We start from the raw sequence: 24,031 nt of genomic DNA, 5'->3' as shown, positions 1-24,031 counted from the left end.
GACAGTCAGGGCCTTTATATTGGTCAGACATGGATTCTTCTGCAAAGGCATTCGGTTCTTGTGTATCTCGGTGATACAAGTCTGCATGTCCAGATAGGGGCGCTTCAGTTACCTGTGTTCAGTTAAGATTTTCCAACGGGTAAATGTTACAAGTAGGGTGGCCAATCCCGAGCCATTTTTTCAATCCCGGGTATCTGGATTGAAAAATGGTCAATCCCGGGATACCCGGGATTGGTTTGTTTCCTGTGTAAACGCCCCGCACCACCCCGCACTGCACACACAACTTACTACTATGGTCCCTGGGAGGGCGGGTGGGTAACTTCCTCCAGTGCGGTGAGGTCTCTGTGGCGGGCGGATTGCTGCGCAGCATGACCTCTGACTTCACATCACGCTGCGCAGGGGGAGCCAGGAGGAGGGACCCGGGCAGCGTCTGAACCTCCTGAGGAAGCTCAATGCTGCCAGGCATTAAAAAAACAAAGGACCGCCTGATCCCGAAATCCCCGTGATTGGAGCTTCCAATCCCGGTATTGAATCCCAGACGATTTTTGGCCTAAATCCCGGGATTGGCCACCCTAGTTACAAGCATAAAGTGGGCTATTTTCAGCCTGTGTGCTCCCATGGCGCTGTTCAGTTAGAAAAGCTTTTTGCGGTGATTCTACAATAGGTGACCTGGACAGAAGTGCATGAAAAAGGTGGAACAGCTTTCTGGATGCCATACAACTGCCAAATAACATTAGATAGAAGGCTATTAGTAGCCATAAGCAAAGTATTTGAGCAGATGGCTGCTTTTTCCTTTTTTATTTACAAAGGATGGAAAAATAAGTGTTTTTTTTTCCAAATTAAAGCCTCTAGAATATTTTGTGGAACAGAACAATGGGGTCTATTTACTAAGCCTTGGATGGAGATAAAGTATCAGAGATAAAGTACCAGCCAATCAGATCCTAACTGCCATGTTACAGGCTGGGGTTGAAAAATGACAGTTAGGAGCTGATTGGCTGGTACTTTATCTCCGTCCACTTCATCTCCATCCAAGGCTTAGTAAACAGACCCCAATGTCTATAAATGTGATTTTTTTATTGTTAAGCAAGCTTCAAAATTATTGGTAGTGATGCTTGTAACGCCCATTACAAAACTAACTTCCTATCTGTACCCCAAAATACATCTTTTAGAATTCATCCCATCTTTCTGCTTTTTACAGAAAATCACCTGAAAAATTACTTGTCATCAATGGCCAAAGTATGCTATTTGAATACCTTCAAGTATATGATTATTCATTGGAAAGGGTGTACCAGAGGACCCAACATTTTTACCTTAAAATAAATAATTTTTTCCTTTTTTTTTTTTTGTGTGCCTATGCAGTGGATGCAAATTAAAAGCTCAAATCTGAGTAACCCACTGTCTGCTTCTCAGATCTGCTGCTTAAGGGGGTTAGAGTCGTTAGTAAACCAAAAAAGCAGGGGGGGCGGATATAGGGGGTCATTCTGAGTTGTTCGCTCGTTATTTTTTTCTCGCAACGGAGCGATTAGTCGCTAATGCGCATGCGCAATGTCCGCAGTGCGACTGTGCCAAGTAAACTTGCTATGCAGTTAGGAATTTTACGCACGGCATTACGAGGTTTTTTCTTCGTTCTGGTGATCGTAATGTGATTGACAGGAAGTGGGTGTTTCTGGGCGGAAATTGGACGTTTTATGGGTGTGCGCGAAAAAACGCTACCGTTTCTGGGAAAAACGCGGGAGTGGCTGGAGAAACGGAGGAGTGTCTGGGCGAACGCTGGGTGTGTTTGTGACGTCAAACCAGGAACGACAAGCACTGAACTGATCGCACTGGAAGAGTAAGTCTCGAGCTACTCAGAAACAGCACAGAGAAGTATTTTCGCAATATTGCGAATCTTTCGTTCGCAATTTTGATAAGCTAAGATTCACTCCCAGTAGGCGGCGGCTTAGCGTGTGTAAAGCTGCTAAAAGCAGCTTGCGAGCGAACAACTCTGAATGACCCCCATAACACGTGCAGAGAGAGTTAGATTTGGGTGTGGTGTGTTCAGACTGAAATCTAAATTGCAGTGTAAAGATAAAGCTGGCAGTATTTACCATGCACAGGAACATTATAACCCTCCCAAATCTAAATCTCGCTGCACATCTTACATCTGCCCCACCTGCAGTGCAGCATGGTTTTGCCCAATTGCTAACTTTTGTTGGTTTCCTAACAACTCTGAATAACCCCTTATTTCTGAAGATGCAGCATTTGATCACCATCAAGACCATCACATGTGCCATCACATCGGACATCTGTGGAACCCTAAAGTTGCACAGTACATCCAACAACACAGTAGCTGGCTTCGGCACACCCCTAAAATGCCAGCAACACACCTGTATTTTACATGTTCCTCCCTGTTGCCGCCCCCTAGCAGCCAGGCTGTGGCTTTCTCCATACTGCAACTGGAGCCGCAGCAGCATATTTGTACAGTACATACTCAATGCAGTTCCAGCGCAGTATAAAAAAAAATGCTGGACAGCTGCGACTGAATCGTATCAAAGCTTGGACCGAAGTGTCTGAGACATTCTTATGCCGGGCGCAGTTTATTCAAGAAAATTGAGTTCTATCTAAAAGTCTTTTTATTGTTGATGTATTTTACATGGCTGGGAACCTGAAACGACTTGCTTAATTTTGTGTACCTGTAGAAATTCTAGTGGATGGTACATTTCTCTTACGTCCTAGAGGATGCTGGGGACTCCGTAAGGACCATGGGGTATAGACGGGCTCCGCAGGAGACATGGGCACTATAAAGAACTTTAGATGGGTGTGCACTGGCTCCTCCTTCTATGCCCCTCCTCCAGACCTCAGTTAGATCCTGTGCCCAGAGGAGACTGGGTGCACTACAGGGGAGCTCTCCTGAGTTTCTCTGAAAAATAATTTTGTTAGGTTTTTTATTTTCAGGGAGCACTGCTGGCAACAGGCTCCCTGCATCGTGGGACTGAGGAGAGAGAGAAGCAGACCTACTTAAATGATAGGCTCTGCTTCTTAGGCTACTGGACACCATTAGCTCCAGAGGGTCGGAACGCAGGTCTCACCCTCGCCGTTCGTCCCGGAGCCGTGCCGCCGTCCTCCTTACAGAGCCGGAAGATAGAAGCGGGTGAGTATAAGAAGAAAGAAGACTTCAAAGGCGGCAGAAGACTTCAGATCTTCTCTGAGGTTACACGCAGCGGTAACGCTGTGCGCCATTGCTCCTACACACAACACACACACACAGCGGGCACTGAAGGGTGCAGGGCGCAGGGGGGGCGCCCTGGGCAGCAATAATAAACCTCTAGGGACTGGCTAACATATATATAGGCTGCGGAGGCAGTATATTATATAATCCCCCGCCAGTATTGGAAATTTGAGCGGGACCGAAGCCCGCCGCTGAGGGGGCGGAGCTTGATCCTCCAGCACTAACCAGCGCCATTTTCTCCACAGCACACTGCAGAGAAGCTGGCTCCCCGGACTCTCCCCTGCTGAACACGGTGACAGAGGGCAAAAAAGAGGGGGGGGGGCACTCTTAATTGGCGCAGTGAGTGTGTGTATATATATATATATATATATATATATTTATATAAAAGCGCTGTTTTATCTGGGAATTTTGTTTCCAGTGTCAGGTGGCGCTGGGTGTGTGCTGGCATACTCTCGCTCTGCCTCTCCAAAGGGCCTTATTGGGGAACTGTCTCCATATAGATATATCCCTGAGTGTGTGGGGGTGTCGGTACACGTGTGTCGGCATGTCTGAAGCGGAAGGCTCATCTAAGGAGGAGGTGGAGCAGATGATTGTGGTGTCTCCGTCGGCAACGCCGACACCTGATTGGTTGGATATGTTAAATGTTTTAAATGCAAATGTGTCTTTATTACATCAGAGATTGGACAAAGCACAGTCCAGGGATAGAACAGGGAGTCAATCCATGGCTTTGACTGTGTCACAGGGCCCTTCAGGGTCTCAGAAAAGTCCCCTGTCCCAAGTAGCAGACACTGATACCGACACGGATTCTGACTCCAGTGTCGACTACGATGATGCGAGGTTACACCCAAGGGTAGCCAAAAGTATTCATTATATGATTATTACAATAAAGGATGTTTTACATATCACAGATGACCCCTCTGTCTCTGACAAGAGGGTACACATGTTTAAGGAAAAGAAACCTGAGGTAACTTTCCCCTATCTCATGAGCTGAAAGTGTTATTTGGAAAGGCTTGGGAAACTCCAGACAAGAAACTGCAGATTCCCAAAAGAATTCTTATGGCGTATCCTTTCCCTGCGCAGGACAGGTTATGGTGGGAATCCTCACCCAAGGTGGACAAGGCGTTAACGCGCTTGTCCAAAAAGGTGGCGCTACCGTCTCCAGACACGGCAGCCCTCAAGGATCCTGCTGATCGCAGACACGAAACTACCTTAAAATCAATTTATACACATACGGGTGCCTTGCTCAGACCGGCAATAGCATCGGCTTGGGTTTGTAGCGCTGTGGTGGCTTGGACGGATACTTTGTCAGCTGACATTGATACCCTAGATAAGGATACCATTTTATTGACCTTAGGTCACATTAAAGACGCAGTCTTATATATGAGAGACGTTCAGAGAGACGTTGGTCTGTTAGGTTCGAGAGCCAACGCCATGACGATTTCTGCTAGGCGAGCCCTGTGGACCCGCCAATGGACGGGTGCTGCCGACTCAAAGAAGCAAATGGAAGTTTTACCTTACAAAGGTGAGGATTTATTTGGGGAAGGTCTCGTGGACCTGGTTTCCACAGCTACCGCTGGTAAATCTACTTTTCTACATATTTCCCCACAGCAAAAGAAAACACCGCAATATCAGATGCAGTCCTTTCGGTCGCATAAGTCCAGAAGAGGTCGGGGCTCTTCCTTTCTCGCCAGAGGTAAGGGTAGATGGAAAAGACTGCCTGCTATGGCTAGTTCCCAGGAGCAGAAGTCCTCCCCGGCTTCTACTAAATCCACCGCATGACGCTGGGGCTCCACTGAGGGAGTCTGCGCCGGTGGGGGCACGTCTTCGACCCTTCAGCCACGTCTGGGTTCCGTCAGACGTGGATCCTTGGGCAATGGAAATTGTATCCCAGGGTTACAAGCTGGAATTCGAAGACGTGCCTCCTCGCCGGTTTTTCAGATCGGCTTTACCAGCTTCTTCCCCAGAAAGGGAGATAGTTTTAGCTGCAATTCAAAAACTGTGTCAACAACAAGTGGTTGTCGAGGTTCCCCTAGTTCAACAGGGGAAGGGGTACTATTCAACCCTATTTGTGGTCCCGAAACCGGATGGCTCGGTCAGACCCATTCTAAATTTAAAATCCCTAAACCTGTACTTGAAAAAGTTCAAATTCAAGATGGAATCGCTCCGGGCAGTTATCTCCAGCCTGGAAGGGGGGGATTTTATGGTGTCACTGGACATAAAGGACGCATAAAGGACGCATACCTTCAAGTCCCCATATATCCCCCTCATCAGGCGTACCTGAGATTCGCTGTACAGGACTGTCATTACCAGTTTCAGACGTTGCTGTTTGGGCTTTGTACGGCCCCGAGGATTTTCACCAAGGTAATGGCGGAAATGATGGTGCTCCTGCGCCGGCAGGGAGTCACAATTATCCCGTACTTGGACGATCTCCTGATAAAGCGAGATCGAGAGATCAGTTGCTGAAAAGCGTGGCGCTCTCCCTGGGAGTGCTGCAGCAACATGGCTGGATTCTGAATCTACCAAAGTCAAAGGTTGGTTCCAACAACTCGGCTATCTTTTCTCCCAATGGAAAAAGCCCAGGAACTCCAGAACATGGTCAGAGACCTGTTAAAACCGAAAAGAGTGTCAGTCCATCAATGCACTCGAGTACTGGGGAAAATGGTGGCGACCTACGAGGCCATCCCCTTCGGCAGGTTTCATGCAAGGATGTTTCAGTCGGACCTTCTGGACAAGTGGTCCGGGTCCCATCTTCACATTCATCAGAAAATAAGCCTGTCCCCCAGGGCCAGGGTGTCTCTCCTGTGGTGGCTGCAGAGTGCTCACCTTCTAGAGCAGGGGTGGCCAACCAGTCAGTGACAAAGAGCCAACAAACTTTGTTAGGTACGTCAAAGAGCCGACATCGAGCCGATGGCGCGCATGCAAAAATGGAATGTGGCCTTGTGCCTGCTAGGCCACATCCCTGGTATAAAATATATTGAAAAAGCCAGAACGACATAAAATACATTTTTTTAAAGCCAGATCCATTGAAAAAGCCAGATTCACATAATAAACTTCAGCTCCCCCATGTGTCATTCCAGCCAGCACCCTCCTGTCACTCCAGCCAGCACCCTCCCGTGTTACTCCTGCCAGGACCCTCCTATGTCACTCCAGCCAGCTCCCCCATGTGTCACTACTTCCAGCACCCTCCCGTGTCACTCCTGCCAGGACCCTCTCCTGTGTCACTCCAGCCAGGTCTCTCATGTGTCACTACTGCCAAGACCCTGCTGTGTCACTCCAGCCAGCTCCCCCATGTGTCACTCCTACTACCCCCCTCCTATGTCACTCCAGCCAGCTCTCCCATGTGTCACTACTTCCAGCACCCTCCTGTCACTCCAGCCAGCTCCCCCATGTGTCACTCCTGCTACCACCCTCCTATATCACTCCAGCCAGCTACTCCATGTGTCACTCCTGCTACCACCCTCCTATGTCACTCCAGCCATATCTCCCATGTGTCACTACTTCCAGCACCCTCCCACGTCACTTCTGCCAGGACCCTTCTGTGTCTCTCCAGCCAGCTCTGCCATGTGTCACTCTAGCCCACCCTCATGTATCACTACAGCCCCCCCATCTAGCCCACCCTCATGTATCACTACAGCCCCCCCATATCAACATGTGCCATAGCAGCAGTCCCTAATGTGTCCTCTGTTTGCTTGTGGGTGTCTCACCTCTAGTATCTGACTCCTTCAGTTTTCAGTCCCTGTAGTGCTGCTGCGTGTCTGGCTGGAGTGCAGCGGTTTCTGTATCTGTTGTGGTCACATGATTTAGAGTGCTGGGAGCCACATTTGAATAAAGAAAGAGCCACATGTGGCTCAAGAGCCACAGGTTGGCCACCGCTGTTCTAGAGGGTCGCAGGTTCGGCATTCAGGACTGGGTTCTGGTGACCACAGACGCGAGCCTCCGAGGATGGGGAGCAGTCACACAAGGAAAAAACTTTCAGGGACTATGATCAAGCCAGGAGGCTTGTCTACACATCAACGTACTGGAATTGAGGGCCATATACAACGGCCTACGTCAAGTGGAGAATCTTCTTCGCGACCTACTGGTTCTGATTCAATCAGACAACCTCACAGCCGTGGCTCATGTAAATCGCCAAGGCGGGACAAGGAGCAGAGCGGCAATGGCGGAAGCCACCAGGATTCTCCGCTGGACGGAAAATCACATAAGCGCGTTGGCAGCAGACTTCCTCAGCAGACACGATCTCCATCCAGGAGAGTGGGGACTTCATCAAGAAGTTTTTGCAGAGATAACAAGTTGGTGGGGACTTTCTCAAATAGACATGATGGCGTCACGCCTCAACAAGAAGCTTCGGAGATATTGTGCCAGGTCAAGGGACCCTCAGGCAGTAGCAGTAGACGCCCTGGTGACACCGTGGGTGTTTCAGTAGGTCTATGTGTTCCCTCTTCCACTCATCTCAAAGATATTGAGAATCATAAGACGAAAAAGCGTGCGGACAATACTCATTGTTCCAGATTGGCCTCGAAGGGCCCGGTATTCAGATCTTCAGGAAATGCTCACACAAGATCCGTGGCCTCTTCCTCTCAGAGAGGACCTGTTGCAACAGGGGCCCTGCGTGTTCCAAGACTTACCGCGGTTACGTTTGACTGCATGGCGGTTGAACACCGAATACTAGCTGGGAAAGGCATTCCGGAAGAAGTCATCCCTACTCTGATAAAGGCTAGGAAGGAGGTGACGGCGGAACATTATCACCGTATCTGGAGAAAGTATGTATCTTGGTGTGAAGCCAAGAATGCTCCTACGGAGGAATTCCATCTGGGCCGTTTTCTCCACTTTCTACAGACAGGAGTGGATATGGGCCTGAAATTAGGCTCCATTAAGGTACAGATTTCGGCCTTATCAATTTTCTTTCAGAAGGAATTGGCTTCTCTCCCAGAAGTCCAGACTTTTGTAAAGGGAGTGCTGCACATACAGCCTCCTTTTGTGCCTCCAGTGGCACCATGGGACCTTAACGTGGTGTTACAGTTCCTAAAATCTCACTGGTTTGAACCTCTTCAAACGGTTGAATTAAAATTTCTCACTTGGAAGGTGGTCATGTTGTTGGCCTTGGCATCTGCAAGGCGGGTGTCCAAATTGGCGGCTTTGTCTCACATAAGCCCCTATCTGATTTTCCATGTGGATAGAGCGGAATTAAGGACCACCTAAAGTGGTTTCATCGTTTCATATGAACCAACCTATTGTGGTACCTGTGGCTACGGGTGACATGGAGGATTCCAAGTCCCTTGATGTAGTCAGGGCCTTAAAAATTTATGTAGCCAGGACGGCTCGGGTTAGGAAAACAGAGGCACTGTTTATCCTGTATGCAGCCGACAAGGTTGGCGCTCCTGCTTCTAAACAGACTATTGCTCGCTGGATCTGTAACACGATTCAGCAGGCTCATTATACGGCTGGATTGCCGTTACCAAATTCGGTAAAGGCCCATTCCACTAGGAAGGTGGGCTCTTCTTGGACGGCTGCTCGAGGCGTCTCGGCATTACAGCATTGCCGAGCGGCGACTTGGTCAGGTTCAAACACTTTTGCAAAATTCTACAAGTTTAATACCCTGGCTGATGAGGACCTCATGTTTGCTCAATCGGTGCTTCAGAGTCATCCGCACTCTCCCGCCCGGTCTGGAGCTTTGGTATAATCCCCATGTTCCTTATGGAGTCCCCAGCATCCTCTAGGACGTAAGAGAAAATAAGATTTTAAACCTCCCTGTAAATCTTTTTCTCCTAGTCCGTAGAGGATGCTGGGCGCCCGTCCCAGTGCGGACGTATTTCTGCAAGGCTTGTATATAGTTATTGCTTACATAAGGGTTATGTTACAGTTGAGATCAGTCTTTGGCTGATGTTGTTTTTGTTCATACTGTTGACTGGTTGCGTATATTCCAGGTTATACGGTGTGGATGGTGTGGGGTGGTATGAATCTTGCCCTTAGATTAACAAAAATCCTTTCCTCGTACTGTCCGTCTCCTCTGGGCACAGTTCTCTAACCGAGGTCTGGAGGAGGGGCATAGATGGAGGAGCCAGTGCACACCCATCTAAAGTTCTTTATAGTGCCCATGTCTCCTGCGGAGCCCAGCTATACCCCATGGTCCTTACGGAGTCCCCAGCATCCTCTACGGACTATGAGAAAAAGATTTACCGGTAGGTTTAAAATCTTATTTTTTTATTACTCTTCTCTTTTTCATTATGCATTCAAAATGGTGCAGTTTGTCAGTACTACAAACATTGTAAGAGTAAAAGGGAAAACAGGCTCTGTTGTAGGATCAATAATAACTTTTCTGAGATAATTAAACACTAATAAGTTAACAGAATACAATAATAAATAAGGAAGACAACAGATATAGGAGGATATTCAGCTAATTGAGCCCCTGGAGTTATTAAATTGTCTCTCAGTCATAAGGGATTTACTTTCGTGTGCCTGAGGCAGGTGAAAAAAAACCCTGATAATCAGCCATATCAGACCTTTTGTTTATTTTTTCACAACAACATACGGGCTCCCGCGCATCGTTAACAACATTCTCCGCCGGCCCTACATGCAGGACCGACAGAAGACATCGCTAGCGAGGGCCATGGTGCTGAATACAGCATGGCCGTCTCTGTTGCTGCCGGCATCGGCAAGTGTGTATGCACTTTCTAATGTTGGGTCCCTTCACTGCCGATGTCGCTGTGTACACGGCACATCATCTAGTATGGTCCCCAGCTGTAACAGTGGTAATGCAGCTGTATCCAAGGGGAGCAAAGAGCTTGACCCTTTTGATCTTTGTTGACACTGATGGATACAAAGTAGGCAGATGTTACTGCAGAGAGAGAGATCAGAGCTGTCACTAATTCTTCTCAGTTTGTGGTCAGTGTGATCTTACATTACGGTACCCATCTCAGACTTCATCACGGAGATCACATTGAACATTAAGGGTAAGGTATTTTCCAAGCATCAACATCTTTGTTTACGATATATAAACATATTCATATATTTCTACCGTAGCGTGCTTATGGTTTACTACTCTACAGCTTCAAGTTATTTGCCAGCTTCGCATCCCCCATAGAAACCTATGGGAGATGTGGCTGAGGGCAGCAATGGAGGGATCTCCTACATTCATTCAGGAGATGAAATAGGTGGTTGCTCCCTGCGCACTATCCAACAGGAAAATACAATGTGCTCAATTGTGTAAACACAAGAAAGGTTTATTTCACAGATATCAAAAGCTACTATATTGCTGTGGTATACAAAGAAGTAAAAATCTAAACAAATGTAACATTAACCACTGCAATGTTGTAGTATGTGCCTGTTCTGATCACACTGGGCTCCTGTATGAATGTATATGGGGGTGTTCTTATGTGGTCCTAGTACCGGTACACTTTACAAACATACATATAATTCAACAGATTGAGACAAAACACAGACATATAAACAATGGAAGAAACTAAATATATATATGAAATGGGCACTCTTGCCCCTAAAGGACTCAATATTTCTTTGGTGCAATTACTGTTTCTGAGCAGGATTCTAACAATTAAAATCGTTTCTTAACTCAAAACACAACCATGTAAAACGGACCTCATCAATACCTGCAACTCCTCCTTTTCTACCAGGCTTTTTAACTAGTATTTCCCGCAATAAAGAAAGTGTATAACACCCCATTCGCAGAAGTAGACTCTGACAAGAAAATCACGGGTTATTGCATGGGATTTTTGTCAGTGGAAATGGATCATCCTGGGTCCAGGAAAAGCCGGCACTTGGAGATGATCTCATCTGAAGTCACCGACCTGGTAAGATTCCGGGTCCAGCCTCCTTTCTGAAAGGGATCTCTGCGAGGTCACATTCGTGTTGGATGCGTGTACAAAATCCTGGCTGCGACCTGGCTTTTTGATCTGAAAGGAGTATAAGAAAGGAGGGCTTGGAAGCAGGAACTTACACCCGCCAAATTTATACGAAAGCATTTTAGGCTATAAGGCCCTCTTGAGCCTGTTTCATCATAAATGTCCTTTCCTTGCCCAAAGGCTCCGTCAGACTTTTAACAGGTTATTGTGGTACTTGCAGTGCACTAGCAATTGTGACAACAGGCAGTCTATGCAAGTTACACAGCTCTAGAGAAGAAAGTTCAATGCATGCAGGCTATTGTGGTACTTGTAGTGCACTGGCAGACGTAACAGGCAGTTTATGCGAGTTTAACAGCGCTAGTGAAGAAAGTTCAAAGAATGTTTAAACATAGTGTAAGCATAACAGGGAAGGACAGGTAAAAATATAAAATCTAGACTCAAACGAACTTTAAATAGTGAAGTAACTAATTCACTTAACAAGTGTAGTGATGGAAGACCCCAAGCAGCAGTCAATGGGACCAGACCCTTCTCCAACACTTGCCTATAATGCTACACTTCTGCATCAGCAGAGGAAACAACACCCGCCTTTTCTAAATCATGCTTACCAGAGGAGCCATCAACCAAGTAGATTTTGTAATCCAGAGGACAGTTAACCCCTCAATCAGCCAACATACAAGGTGTACACTCTCCTAAAGGACAATGCTTACTAACCCCCCTTACCTTACCCCAGCCTTGAAGCCTAAGCAACACCTAAGGGATAAGAAAAGTTAACACCCCTGTTGAATAAGCCACCAGCAGCAGGCAGAGTGTACAGCTGAACTTGCTGTTTATACATATATCTTTCCATCATACAGTATGTTTATTATTTAAAAATAATAATGAAATCACATTATTATCAAGTTGGTTTATATGGTTTTGTATTAATATTCTGATTTCTTAACTTAGGCTTTGAGATATGGAATTTCATTTCCGATACACTGTGAGTCTCATGTCCATCCTATTGGTTATGCACATCAGTTACATGGATGATTCATTGAACATGAGGTAAGAAAATAAAAAAATTCCTAACATTTTAGTTTAAGTTTTATTTATTACAAGTTAAATCATAAAATATGCCCATAGCAATTGTGTGCAGGTTACCTGTGTTTGGATATTTTCCAATTTTCACTAATTTATATAGTATCATATATAGGACAGATGATGTTATGGTTAGCATTACTGCCTCACAGCACTGAGGTCATGGGTTTGATTCCCACCATGGCCCTAACTGTGTGAAGTTTGTATATTATCCCTTTACTTGAGTTGGTTTTCTCTCGCACTCCAAAAATATACTGGTAGGTTAATTGGCTCTCAGCCAAAAATTAACCCTAGTGTGTACTTGTGTATGTGTACATGACTAGATATGCCAAGTGGATCTTATCTGCCGTCAAATTCTATATTTCTCTCTGCAACATGGAAGCTATCATATGTTGAGTGAGGTCCTCCATGGTATGAAGAGATACAGCTGCCCCCCTTAGAACTTGTGTATCAGTATACCTGAAATGTATACAAAACAAAAATAATCGTACGGAAGACTTCTTACAGTGCACTTAAACCTGTAGTAAGAAATATAAACTTTACTTTTTAAACAAGCTAATAGATGGCACAGTGCATCCGGAAAGTATTCACAGCGCTTCACTTTTTCCACATTTTGTTATGTTACAGTCTTATTCCAAAGTGGAATAAATTCATTTTTGTCCTCAAAATTCTACACACAATACCCCATAATGACAGCGTAAAAAAATGTTTTTTTGAGATTTTTGCAAATTTATGAAAAATAAAAAATCAAAGAACTTGCATTTACATAAGTATTCACAGCCTTTGCCATAAAGTTCAGAATTAAGCTCTGGTGCATCCTGTTTCCACTGATCATCCTTGAGATGTTCCTACAGCTTAACTGGAGTCCACCTGTGGTAAATTCATTTGATTGTACATGATTTGGAAAGGCACACACCTGTCTATATAAGGTCCCACACTTGACAGTGCATGTCTGACCACAAACCAAGCAAGAAGTCAAAGGAATTTTCTGTAGGCCTCCAAGACAGGATTGTCTCGAGGCACAAATCTGTGGAAGGGTACAGAAAAATATCTGCTGCTTTGAAGGTCCCAATGAGAACAGTGGCCTTCATCATCCGTAAATGGAAGAAGTTTGGAACCACCTAGAGCTGGCCGGCCGCCTAAACTGAGCGATCGGTGGAGCAGGGCCCTAGTCAGGGAGATGACCAAGAACCCGATGGTCACTCTGTCAGAGCTACAGCATTCCTTTGTGGAGAGATGACGACCTTCCAGAAGGACAACCATCTCTGCAGCAATCCACTAATCATGCCTGTATGGTAAAGTGGGCAGACGAAAGCCACTCCTTTAGTAAAAAGCACATGGTGGCCCGCCTGGAGTTTGCCAAAATGCACCTGAAGGACTCTCAGACCATGAGAAACAAGATTCTCTGTTCTGATGAGACAAAGATTGAGCTCTTTGGCGTGAATGCCAGGCGTCATGTTTGGAGCAAGCCAGGCACCGCTCATTACCAGGCCAGTACCATCCCTACAGAGAAGCATGGTGGTGGCAGCATCATGCTGTGGGGATGTTTTTCAGCGGCAGGAACTGGGAGACTACTCAGGATAGAGGGAGAGATGAATTCAGCAATGTACCAAGACATTCTGGATGAAAACCTGCTCCAGAGTGCTATTGACCTCAGACTGGGGCGACGGTTCCTCTTTCACCAGGACAACAACCACAACAACACACAGCCAAGATATCAAAGGAGTGGTTACAGGACAACTCTGTGAATGTCCTTGAGTGGCCCAGCCAGAGCCCAGACTTCAGTCCGATTGAACTTCTCTGGAGAGATCTGAAAATGGCTGTGCACCGACGCTTCCCATCCAACCTGATGGAGCTTGAGAGTTGCTGCAAAGAGGAATGGAAGAACCTGGCCAAAAGTAGGTGTTCCAAGCTTGTGGCATCATATTCAAAAAGACTTGAGGCTGCAATTGCTGCCAAAGGTGCATCATCAAAGTATTGAGCAAAGGCTGTGAATACTTGTGAATAATTGTGTATTTCTTAGTTTTTTATTTTAATAAATTTGCAAAAATCTAAAAAAAATGTTCACGTTGTCATTATGGGGTATTGTGTGTAGAATTTTGAGGGGAAAAATTAATTTATTCCATTTTGGAATAAGGCTGTAACATAAAATGTGTAAAAAGTGAAGCTCTGTGCCTGTGAATACTTTCCGGATACACTGTATATGTTGTGATATTACAGCTGTAAGTGTGCTGTTAAAGTCCTTGCGTTATGTTGCGGTACCATTTTTTTTTTTATGCTATGTGTTCCATTTCCAGGAATTTGTTGTGTTTTTTTTTTTATGCATTGGAAAGAGAAGACCTTGAAAAAAGTCACATTGACTGAAATGTTGGATTAAATGTAATGTTTTTTTTGCATGTATTTGGAGAGAGCTGGTTATTATACATAATATTTATCTGTGTTATGTCCTATTAAAACATTTCTGTACAGTATAAACATTTTTTTAAAACGTTTAGTACTGGGCCACAGTTGGCAAAGGCACTGCAGCCTTGGATCTAACGCTCCCGACTGCAGTTCTTTAAACAAGTGGCTTGTCAAACACATTGTACACAATTTATTTACTCTGGCAATTATATGCGCATTAATGCTGGGATTTAACAATTACAGGGGGACATTTACTAAGCAGTGATAAGAGCGGAGAAGTGAGCCAGTGGAGAAGTTGGCCATGGCAACCAATGAGCACTGAAGTAACATCTATAATTTGCATACTATAAAATGATATAGAGCTGCTGATTGGTTGATGGGGCAATTTCTCCACTGTCTCACTACTCCGCTCTTATCACTGCTTAGTAAATGTCCCCCACAAACCAATTAATGCCAGATGAGTATGTATTAATTTGTATAAAGAGTCCAAATCTCAGAGCCCTGGGAAGGTTTCATTGAATGTAAGGAGATGGATTGTACACTAATAACCCACATTCATGTCTAAGTCTTCACCAATCAAGAGGATTCCTGCTCGCTCCTTATCCAGTGCTGCGTTTGGGGAATTACTCAGCTGCCCTTTCACAGGAGACAGTCCGTCTACACTATGGGCCTAATTCGGACGTGATCGTATTTTGCACGGCTATGATTAGTTACTCAGACATGCGGGGGAACGCCCCGCATGTCTGGCTCTGCCCCGCCGCGTAAGTACAAAAGCATTGCACAGCGGCGATGCTTTTGTACTTCACGAGTAGCTCCCTAGCAGTGCAGCTCCTGCGCGCTATCAGGGAGCTTCTTGTCGCTGTTCAGGTCGCTGCGGCTACGTGTGATATCACGCAGCCGCTGCGGCTACAATACTGGGTGCTAAAGTTGCCAGCCTCATTCTGAGGCTGCGGCAGACCAACAAGAAAAACACATTCTATTCACATAACACTAGTACTTGGCTCGGTACTTAACCCTTTCGCTGATCGTTACCACAGTTTGCAATCCGGGTTGTGGCGAGAGAACACATTTTTGTTGAACACTTTTCACATATTTTACACTCTACTTTGTATCACCCGGGTAAGTTCAGGACTCTGTCACAGGTGGTCATTCCGAGTTGTTCGCTCGTTGTCGTTTTTCGCAATGCAGCGAATAGGTGGAAAATGCGCATGGTACGCAGTGCGCATGCGCTAAGTTATTTAACACAAAACTTAGTAGATTTGCTGGTGTTCGTGCAGCGCTTTTCAGTCGCACTGCTGATCGGTGAGTGATTGACAGGAAAGGGGCGTCTCCGGGAAGTAACTGAGCGTTTTCCGGGAGTGTGCTAAAAAACGCAGGCGTGCCAGGAAAAAAAACGCAGGAGTGACTGGAGAAACGGGGGAGTGGCTGGCCGAACGCAGGGCGTGTTTGTGACATCATACCAGGAACTAAACAGACTGAGGTGATCGCAGTCTAGGAGTAGGTCTGGAGCTACTCAGAAACTGCTTGAAAATTTTTAGTAGCAATTCTGCTAATCTTTCGTTCGCTATTCTGCTAAGCTAAGATACACTCCCAGAGGGCGGCGGCCTAGCGTTTGCAATGCTGCTAAAAGCAGCTAGCGAGCAAACAACTCGGAATGACTACCACAGTCAGTACATGTTACGGTGTTGATTTTTTTTTTTTTCTTTACATTTATTATGATATGCTCTGCACGTGTGACACCAAGAGCAGTGACTCTTTCATTTTGTATGACCCCTCCCCGGTCTTGTTTTCCTGACACATTTTCTCCTTTCATATTGTTTGCTATTTGCAAAGTGAAAATAAGACCATTGTATGCTAAATTGAAACTTATAGAAGATCCATTTTTGTAGAAAACATTCAGAATGGAAGAAGCTCATTTTGACTCATCATTGGCCAGTTACAGTATGTAAGGTAAGTTGCTCCTTGTACTAATTATTTTAGTATTTTGTAAATGTTCAAAGCAAAATAACTAAACTAGGACAATATGTAAACATCATTAACAATTTATATGTGGTAATTTGTTCCCAAGCTTTCTTTTCTGTTTCTCCTATATGACTCTGGTTTTCCACAATCCCTATGTTATTGTGGGTTGGGCAGTTAGGATAACACTTGATAGATCTCTCAGACTTAAGTAAATTTGGTCCTTATGACAGAAAAATTAATTTTTAATGATGATTATAACACTGCGCTGTATGATGGCCTTCCAGAAGCAGCACACTATGAAAGAGTTTTCTAGTCATCCGCTAACGAAGTTAATTTCACATTCTTATAAGGAAAGGAAGTGTTAGATTTAAACAGCGTATGCTGCAGTGCCGAGCACATAGTGCACGGGTGAACCGCTTAACACATATAAACATACATGTTCTGATGTATGTAATATGTGTTGGCTGGTTGCCCCGAGGATCAGCAGCGCTGTGTGTATCAGGCACCATGCGACACCTGGGACCCGTCATAGGGCTTCACACTCCTAAGCTATCCCCTAGACTCCTGTAAAACTAGCCAATGGGGAGTCTGCCGGCAGGCTTAGAAGGAGTGTGTGAAGCCTTATGCCGAGTCCCATGTGGCGCACAGCGCCTGTAATACACGCAGTGCTGCCGATCCCTGGGGGAACCATCCAGCACATATGTTATATACATCAAAACATGTATGTTTTTATGTGCTAAGCGGCTACCCATGCACTATGTGGTCAGTGCTGCAGACACCGCTGGATGTAAGTATTTGGTCCAGAATATTTGATTCCATTTAGAAAAACCTGTTAATGAGTTAAGAAAAGACACTTATGCAGATGACTGCTCCATTGGCCGTCCAAACCCAATGTTCTCTCATTTCACAGAAACTTCCTGCCACTTTGCATGATTCTATTGAATAAAGAAAGACGCACTGCTGTGTCTAGTTGAGACAGTACAATCAACAGTATATATTCTATTTAAAATGTATTCATATACAATACTGTGCACATGTTTTTAGGCAGGTGTGGAAAAAATGCTGCAAAGCTAGAATGCTTTCAAAAATAGAAGTGTTAATAGGTTATTTTTATCAATTAACAAAATGTGAAGTGAATGAACAGAAGAAAAATCTAAATCACCCTTTCGCTTCAACGAGAGATCTCAGGGATATTGTTCCGGGTCAGGGGACACTCAGGCTATAGCAGTGGAAGTCCTCGGGACACCTTGGGTGTTTTCAGTCGGTCTATGTCTCCCCTCTGTTTCATTCTTCGGAAGGTGATAAAACGTAAGAGGAACAAAGGTTCAGGTGATCCTCATTGTTCCAGTCTATCCAAGGAGCGCTTGGTATCCAGTTCTTCAACATTTACTCATAGAAGATCCATGGCCTCTTCCTCTACGTGAGGAACTGTTACAGCAAGATCTGGGCGTGTATGAAGATTTACCGCGGCTGCGTTTGACGGTATGGCGGTTGAACGCCATATCCTAGCCACAAAGGGTATTCCCAGTGAAGTCATAGGTGAGCATCTTTTGGGTGGCCCGACACTATGGCTCTGTGGATTAGTTATGCAAAGCGGCCACTTGGTATTCAATCCATACTTTCACTGAGTTCTACAAATGTAATGTTTGTGTAGCCAGTTTTAGGCAGAATGTTTTGCGCGCAGCTATAGCTGAGCATACCCTGCCTTAGGAGGCATCTTCGGATCGTGTCCATGGTTATCCAGTGTCCCACAGATAGGATGACAGAGAAAATAGAACAAAAACAACACTCAAACAGGAGAGTAAAAACCGTGTATTTTCTCTAACGTCCTTGAGGATGCTGGGACTCCGTAAGGACCATGGGGAATAGACGGGCTCCGCAGGAGATAGGGCACTTTAAGAAAGCTTTGGACTCTGGGTGTGCACTGGATCCTCCCTCTATGCCCTTCCTCCAGACCTCAGTTTTACACTGTGCCCAGAGCAAGATGGGTGCACTGCAGAGAGCTCTCCAGAGTTCTCTGCCTAGAAGCATTTTTGTTTGGATTTTTCTCTACCTTTTACTACTTTTTCACAGAGAGCACTGCTGGCAACAGGCTCCCTGCATCGAGGGACTGAGGAGAGAGGAGCAGACCTTCTTGTCAAAGATGGGCTCTGCTTCCTCGGCTACTGGACACCATTAGCTCCAGAGGGGGTGAACGCAGGTTCTAAATGGGCGTCCACCCCCGGAGCCGCGCCACCGTTCTCCTCACAGAGCTAGAAGTACAGAAGACAGAAGTCGTCGGGCAGCAAAAGCCTTCAGCTTCACTGAGGTAATTGCTCCCATACACCTCACATACTCCGGTCACTGTAAGGGTGCAGGGCGCAGGGGGGGGCGCCCTGGGCAGCAATATAAACCTCTGCATGGCAAAAAGACTATATACATGTACAGGTGGGCTCTCTACATGTATATAAAAGAGCCCCCGCCATATTTTACTAAGTTTTAGCGGGACAGAAGCCCGCCGCCGAGGGGGCGGGGCTTCTCCCTCAGCACTCACTAGCGCCATTTTCTCTCCACAGCACTGCTGAGAGGAAGCTCCCCGGACTGACCCCTGCTTACACACGGTGAAAGGGTGCTTAAAAGAGAGGGGGGGGCACATAATTGGCGGTTTACATATTATACAGCGCTGCTGGGAAAAAAACATTTTGTGTTGGTCTCCAGGGTCATTGCGCTGGGGTGTGTGCTGGCATACTCTCTCTCTGTCTCTCCAAAGGGCCTTGACAGGGATACTGTCTTCAGGAAAGGGGTTCCCTGTGTGTGTGGGAAGTGTGTCGGTACGCGTGTGTCGACATGTTTGACGAGGAAGGCTCGCTTAATGTGGAGGGGGAGTGCTTGAATGTCAGGTCGCCGTCGGCAACGCCGACACCGGAATGGGTGGATATGCTGAATGTCTTGAATGCAAATGTCAATCTATTGCATAAAAGGTTAGACAAGGCAGAAGCTAGGGATCAGTCAGGTAGCCAGTACATGCCTGTCCCTGGGGCGCCAGGTCCTTCGGGGTCTCAGAAGCGCACCATATCCCAGATCGATGACACAGATACTGACTCTGGTGTCGACTATCAAGATGCAAAATTACAGCCGAAGGTGGCAAAGGGTATACGGTACATGATTATTACCATTAAAGAGGTTTTGCATATTACTGAGGAACCCCCTGTCCCTGACACGAAGGTACACATGTATAAAGGGAAAAAGCCTGAAGTCACTTTTCCATCCTCATTTGAATTAAGTGACTTGTGCGAAAAGGCTTGGGAATCTCCGGATAGGAGACCACAAGTTCCCAAAAGGATTCTCATGGCGTATCCTTTTCCACAAACTGATAGGATACGCTGGGAATCTTCACCAAAAGTTGACAAGGCGCTGACACGTTTGTCCAAAAAGGTGGCACTGCCTTCTCAGGATACGGCTTCCCTCAAGGAACCTGCTGATCGAAGGCAGGAAATTACCTTAAAGCACATTTACAATCATTCCGGTACTATTGCTTGACCGGCTATGGCGTCGGCCTGGGTTTGTAGTGCGGTTGTGGCATGGGCAGATTCCTTATCTACGGAAATTGACACCTTAGATAGGGATGCCATTCATATGACCATAGAGCATATCAGAGATGCTGCCTTGTATATGAGGGATGCTCAGAGAGACATTTGTTTATTAAGCTCCAGAATAAATGCTATGTCTATTTCTGCAAGGCGGCTCTTGTGGACCCGACAGTGGACGGGAGATGCCGATTTAAAGCGGCATATAGAGTCCTTGCCTTACAAAGGGGTGGAGTTGTTTGGAGACGGCCTCTCGGATCTTGTCTCTACGGCTACGGCTGGTAAGTCAAATTCCTTACCTTATGTCCCCCCGCAGCATACAAAAAAGGCACCTCATTATCAAATGCAGTCCTTTCGTTCCAATAAAAACAAGAAGGTACGGGGATCTTCCTTTGTTGCCAGAGGGAAAGACAGGGGAAAAATAAGAATTTACTTACCGATAATTCTATTTCTCATAGTCCGTAGTGGATGCTGGGGACTCCGTAAGGACCATGGGGAATAGCGGCTCCGCAGGAGACTGGGCACATCTAAAGAAAGCTTTAGGACTAACTGGTGTGCACTGGCTCCTCCCCCTATGACCCTCCTCCAAGCCTCAGTTAGGATACTGTGCCCGGACGAGCGTACACAATAAGGAAGGATTTTGAATCCCGGGTAAGACTCATACCAGCCACACCAATCACACCGTATAACTTGTGATCTGAACCCAGTTAACAGTATGATAACAGAGGAGCCTCTGAAAAGATGGCTCCCAACAATAATAACCCGATTTTTGTAACAATAACTATGTACAAGTATTGCAGACAATCCGCACTTGGGATGGGCGCCCAGCATCCACTACGGACTATGAGAAATAGAATTATCGGTAAGTAAATTCTTATTTTCTCTAACGTCCTAAGTGGATGCTGGGGACTCCGTAAGGACCATGGGGATTATACCAAAGCTCCCAAACGGGCGGGAGAGTGCGGATGACTCTGCAGCACCGAATGAGAGAACTCCAGGTCCTCCTCAGCCAGGGTATCAAATTTGTAGAATTTAGCAAACATGTTTGCCCCTGACCAAGTAGCTGCTCGGCAAAGTTGTAAAGCCGAGACCCCTCGGGCAATCGCCCAAGATGAGCCCACTTTCCTTGTGGAACGGGCTTTTACAGATTTTAGCTGTGGCAGGCCTGCCACAGAATGTGCAAGCTGAATTGTACTACAAATCCAACGAGCAATAGTCTGCGTAGAAGCAGGAGCACCCAGCTTGTTGGGTGCATACAGGATAAACAGCGAGTCAGATTTCCTGACTCCAGCCGTCCTGGAAATATTTTCAGGGCCCTGACAACATCCAGCAACTTGGATTCCTCCAAGTCCCTAGTAGCCGCAGGCACCACAATAGGTTGGTTCAGGTGAAAACGCTGGAACCACCTTAGGGAGAAACTGAGGACGAGTCCTCAATTCCGCCCTGTCCGAATGGAAAATCAGATAAGGGCTTTTACAGGATAAAGCCGCCAATTCTGACACGCGCCTGGCCCAGGCCAGGGCCAACAGCATGACCACTTTCCATGTGAGATATTTTAACTCCACAGATTTAAGTGGTTCAAACCAATGTGACTTTTGGAACCCAAACTACATTGAGATCCCAAATTGCCACTGGAGGCACAAAAGGAGGCTGTATATGCTGTACCCCTTTTACAAACGTCTAAACTTCAGGGACTGAAGCTAGTTCTTTTTTGGAAGAAAATTGACAGGGCCGAAATCTGAACCTTAATGGACCCCAATTTCAGGCCCATAGACACTCCTGTTTGCAGGAAATGTAGGAATCGACCCAGTTGAATTTCCTCCGTCGGGCCTTACTGGCCTCGCACTACGCAACATATTTTCGCCAATTGCGGTGATAATGTTTTTGCGGTTACATCCTTCCTGGCTTTGGATCAGGATATGGATGACTTCATCCGGAATGCCTTTTTTCCTTCAGGATCCGGTGTTCAACCGGCATGCCGTCGAACGCAGCCGCGGTAAGTCTTGGAACAGACAGGGTCCTTGCTGGAGCAGGTCCCTTCTTAGAGGTAGAGGCCACGGATCCTCCGTGAGCATCTCTTGAAGTTCCGGTTACCAAGTCCTTCTTGGCCAATCCGGAGCCACGAATATAGTGCTTTCTCCTCTCCATCTTATCAATCTCAGTACCTTGGGTATGAGAGGCAGAGGAGGGAACACATACACTGACTGGTACACCCACGGTGTTACCAGAGCGTCTACAACTATTGCCTGAGGGTCTCTTGACCTGGCGCAATACCTGTCGAGTTTTTTAATCATGTGGACGACTTCTGGGTGAAGTCCCCACTCTCCCGGGTGGAGGTCGTGCTGAGGAAGTCTGCTTCCCAGTTGTCCACTCCCGGAATGAATACTGTTGACAGTGCTATCACATGATTTTCCGCCCAGCGAAGAATCCCTGCAGCTTCTGCCATTGCCCTCCTGCTTCTTGTGCCACCCTGCCTGTTTACGTGGGTGACTGCCATGATGTCGTCCGACTGGATCAACACCGGCTGACCTTGAAGCAGAGGTCTTGCTAAGCTTAGAGCATTGTAAATGGCCCTTAGCTTCAGGATATTTATGTGAAGTGATGTATCCAGGCTTGACCCTAAGCCCTGGATATTCCTTCCCTGTGTGACTGCTCCCCAGCCTCGCAGGCTGGCATCCGTGGTCACCAGGACCCAGTCCTGAATGCCGAATCTGCGGCCCTCTAGAAGATGAGCACTCTGCAACCACCACAGGATGGATACCCTTGTCCTTGGTGACAGGGTTATCCGCTGATGCATCTGAAAATGCGACCCGGACCATTTGTCCAGTAGGTTCCACTGGAAAGTTCTTGCGTGGAATCTAACGAATGGGATTGCTTCGTAGGAAGCCACCATTTTTACCCAGAACCCTTTTGCATTGATGCACTGAGACTTGGTTCGGTTTTAGGAGGTTCCTGACTAGCTCGGATAACTCCCTGGCTTTCTCTTCCGGGAGAAACACCTTTTTTCTGGACTGTGTCCAGGAACATCCCTAGAAAAACAGAAGACAAGTCGTCGGAACCAGCTGCGATTTTGGAATATTGAGAATCCAATCGTGCTGCCGCAATACTACCTGAGATAGTGCTACACCGACTTCCAACTGTTCCCTGGATCTTACCCTTATCAGGGAATCGTCCAAGTAAGGGGTAACTAAAATTTCCTTCCTTCGAAGGGATATCATTTCGGCCATTACCTTGGTAAAGACCCGGGGTGCCGTGGACCATCCCTACGGCAGCGTCTGAACTGATAGTGACAGTTCTGTACCATAACCTGAGGTACCCTTGGTGAGAAGGGTAAATTTTGACATGAAGGTAAGCATCCTTGATGTCCCGAGACATCATGTAGTCCCCTTCTTCCAGGTTCGCAATCACTGCTCTGAGTGACTCAATCTTGAATTTGAACCTCTGTATGTAAGTGTTCAAAGATTTTAGATTTTAGATTTAGATTTAGAATCGGTCTCACCGAGCCGTCTGGCTTCGGTACCACAATAGTGTGGAATAATACCCCGTTCCCTGTTGCAGGAGGGGTACCTTGATTATCACCTGCTGGGAATACAGCTTGTGAATGGCTTCCAAAACTGCCTCCCTGTCAGAGGGAGACGTCGGTAAAGCCGACTTTTGGAAACGGCGAGGGGGAGACGTCTCGAATTCCAATATGTACCCTTGAGATATTACCTGAAGGATCCAGGGGTCTACTTGTGAGTGAGCCCACTGCGCACTGAAATTCATTGAGAACGGGCCCCCACCGTGCCTGAGCTTGTAAGGCCCTAGCGTCATACTGAGGGCTTGGCAGAGGCGGGAAAGGGTTTCTGTTCCTGGGAACTGGCTAATCTCTTCAGCCTTTTTCCTCTCCCTCTGTCACGAGCAGAAAAGAGGAACCTTTTGTCCGCTTGCCAACAAAGGACTGCGCCTGATAATGCGGC

General features: G+C 46.4%; 1 protein-coding gene across 3 annotated transcripts in view; it reads left to right on the top strand.

Moving 5' to 3' along the window:
• Nucleotides 1–24,031, top strand: part of RNASET2 (ribonuclease T2) — a 206,181-nt gene that overhangs the window by 56,705 nt on the left and 125,445 nt on the right. For all 3 annotated transcript variants that reach the window (XM_063917598.1, XM_063917596.1, XM_063917597.1), the window contains 2 exons: nucleotides 12,010–12,108; nucleotides 16,434–16,494. In XM_063917598.1, coding sequence (XP_063773668.1) covers nucleotides 12,020–12,108; nucleotides 16,434–16,494 — 150 coding nt within the window. In that variant the 5' untranslated portion in view covers nucleotides 12,010–12,019. The remainder of the gene's footprint in view (nucleotides 1–12,009; nucleotides 12,109–16,433; nucleotides 16,495–24,031) is intronic.

The sequence above is a fragment of the Pseudophryne corroboree genome, chromosome 4 (genome assembly GCF_028390025.1).
Source record: "Pseudophryne corroboree isolate aPseCor3 chromosome 4, aPseCor3.hap2, whole genome shotgun sequence".
NCBI classification, from domain to species: domain Eukaryota; kingdom Metazoa; phylum Chordata; class Amphibia; order Anura; family Myobatrachidae; genus Pseudophryne; species Pseudophryne corroboree.
The sequence above is the reverse complement of the archived record's forward strand: the minus strand, read 5'-3'. Positions and strand labels throughout refer to the sequence as shown.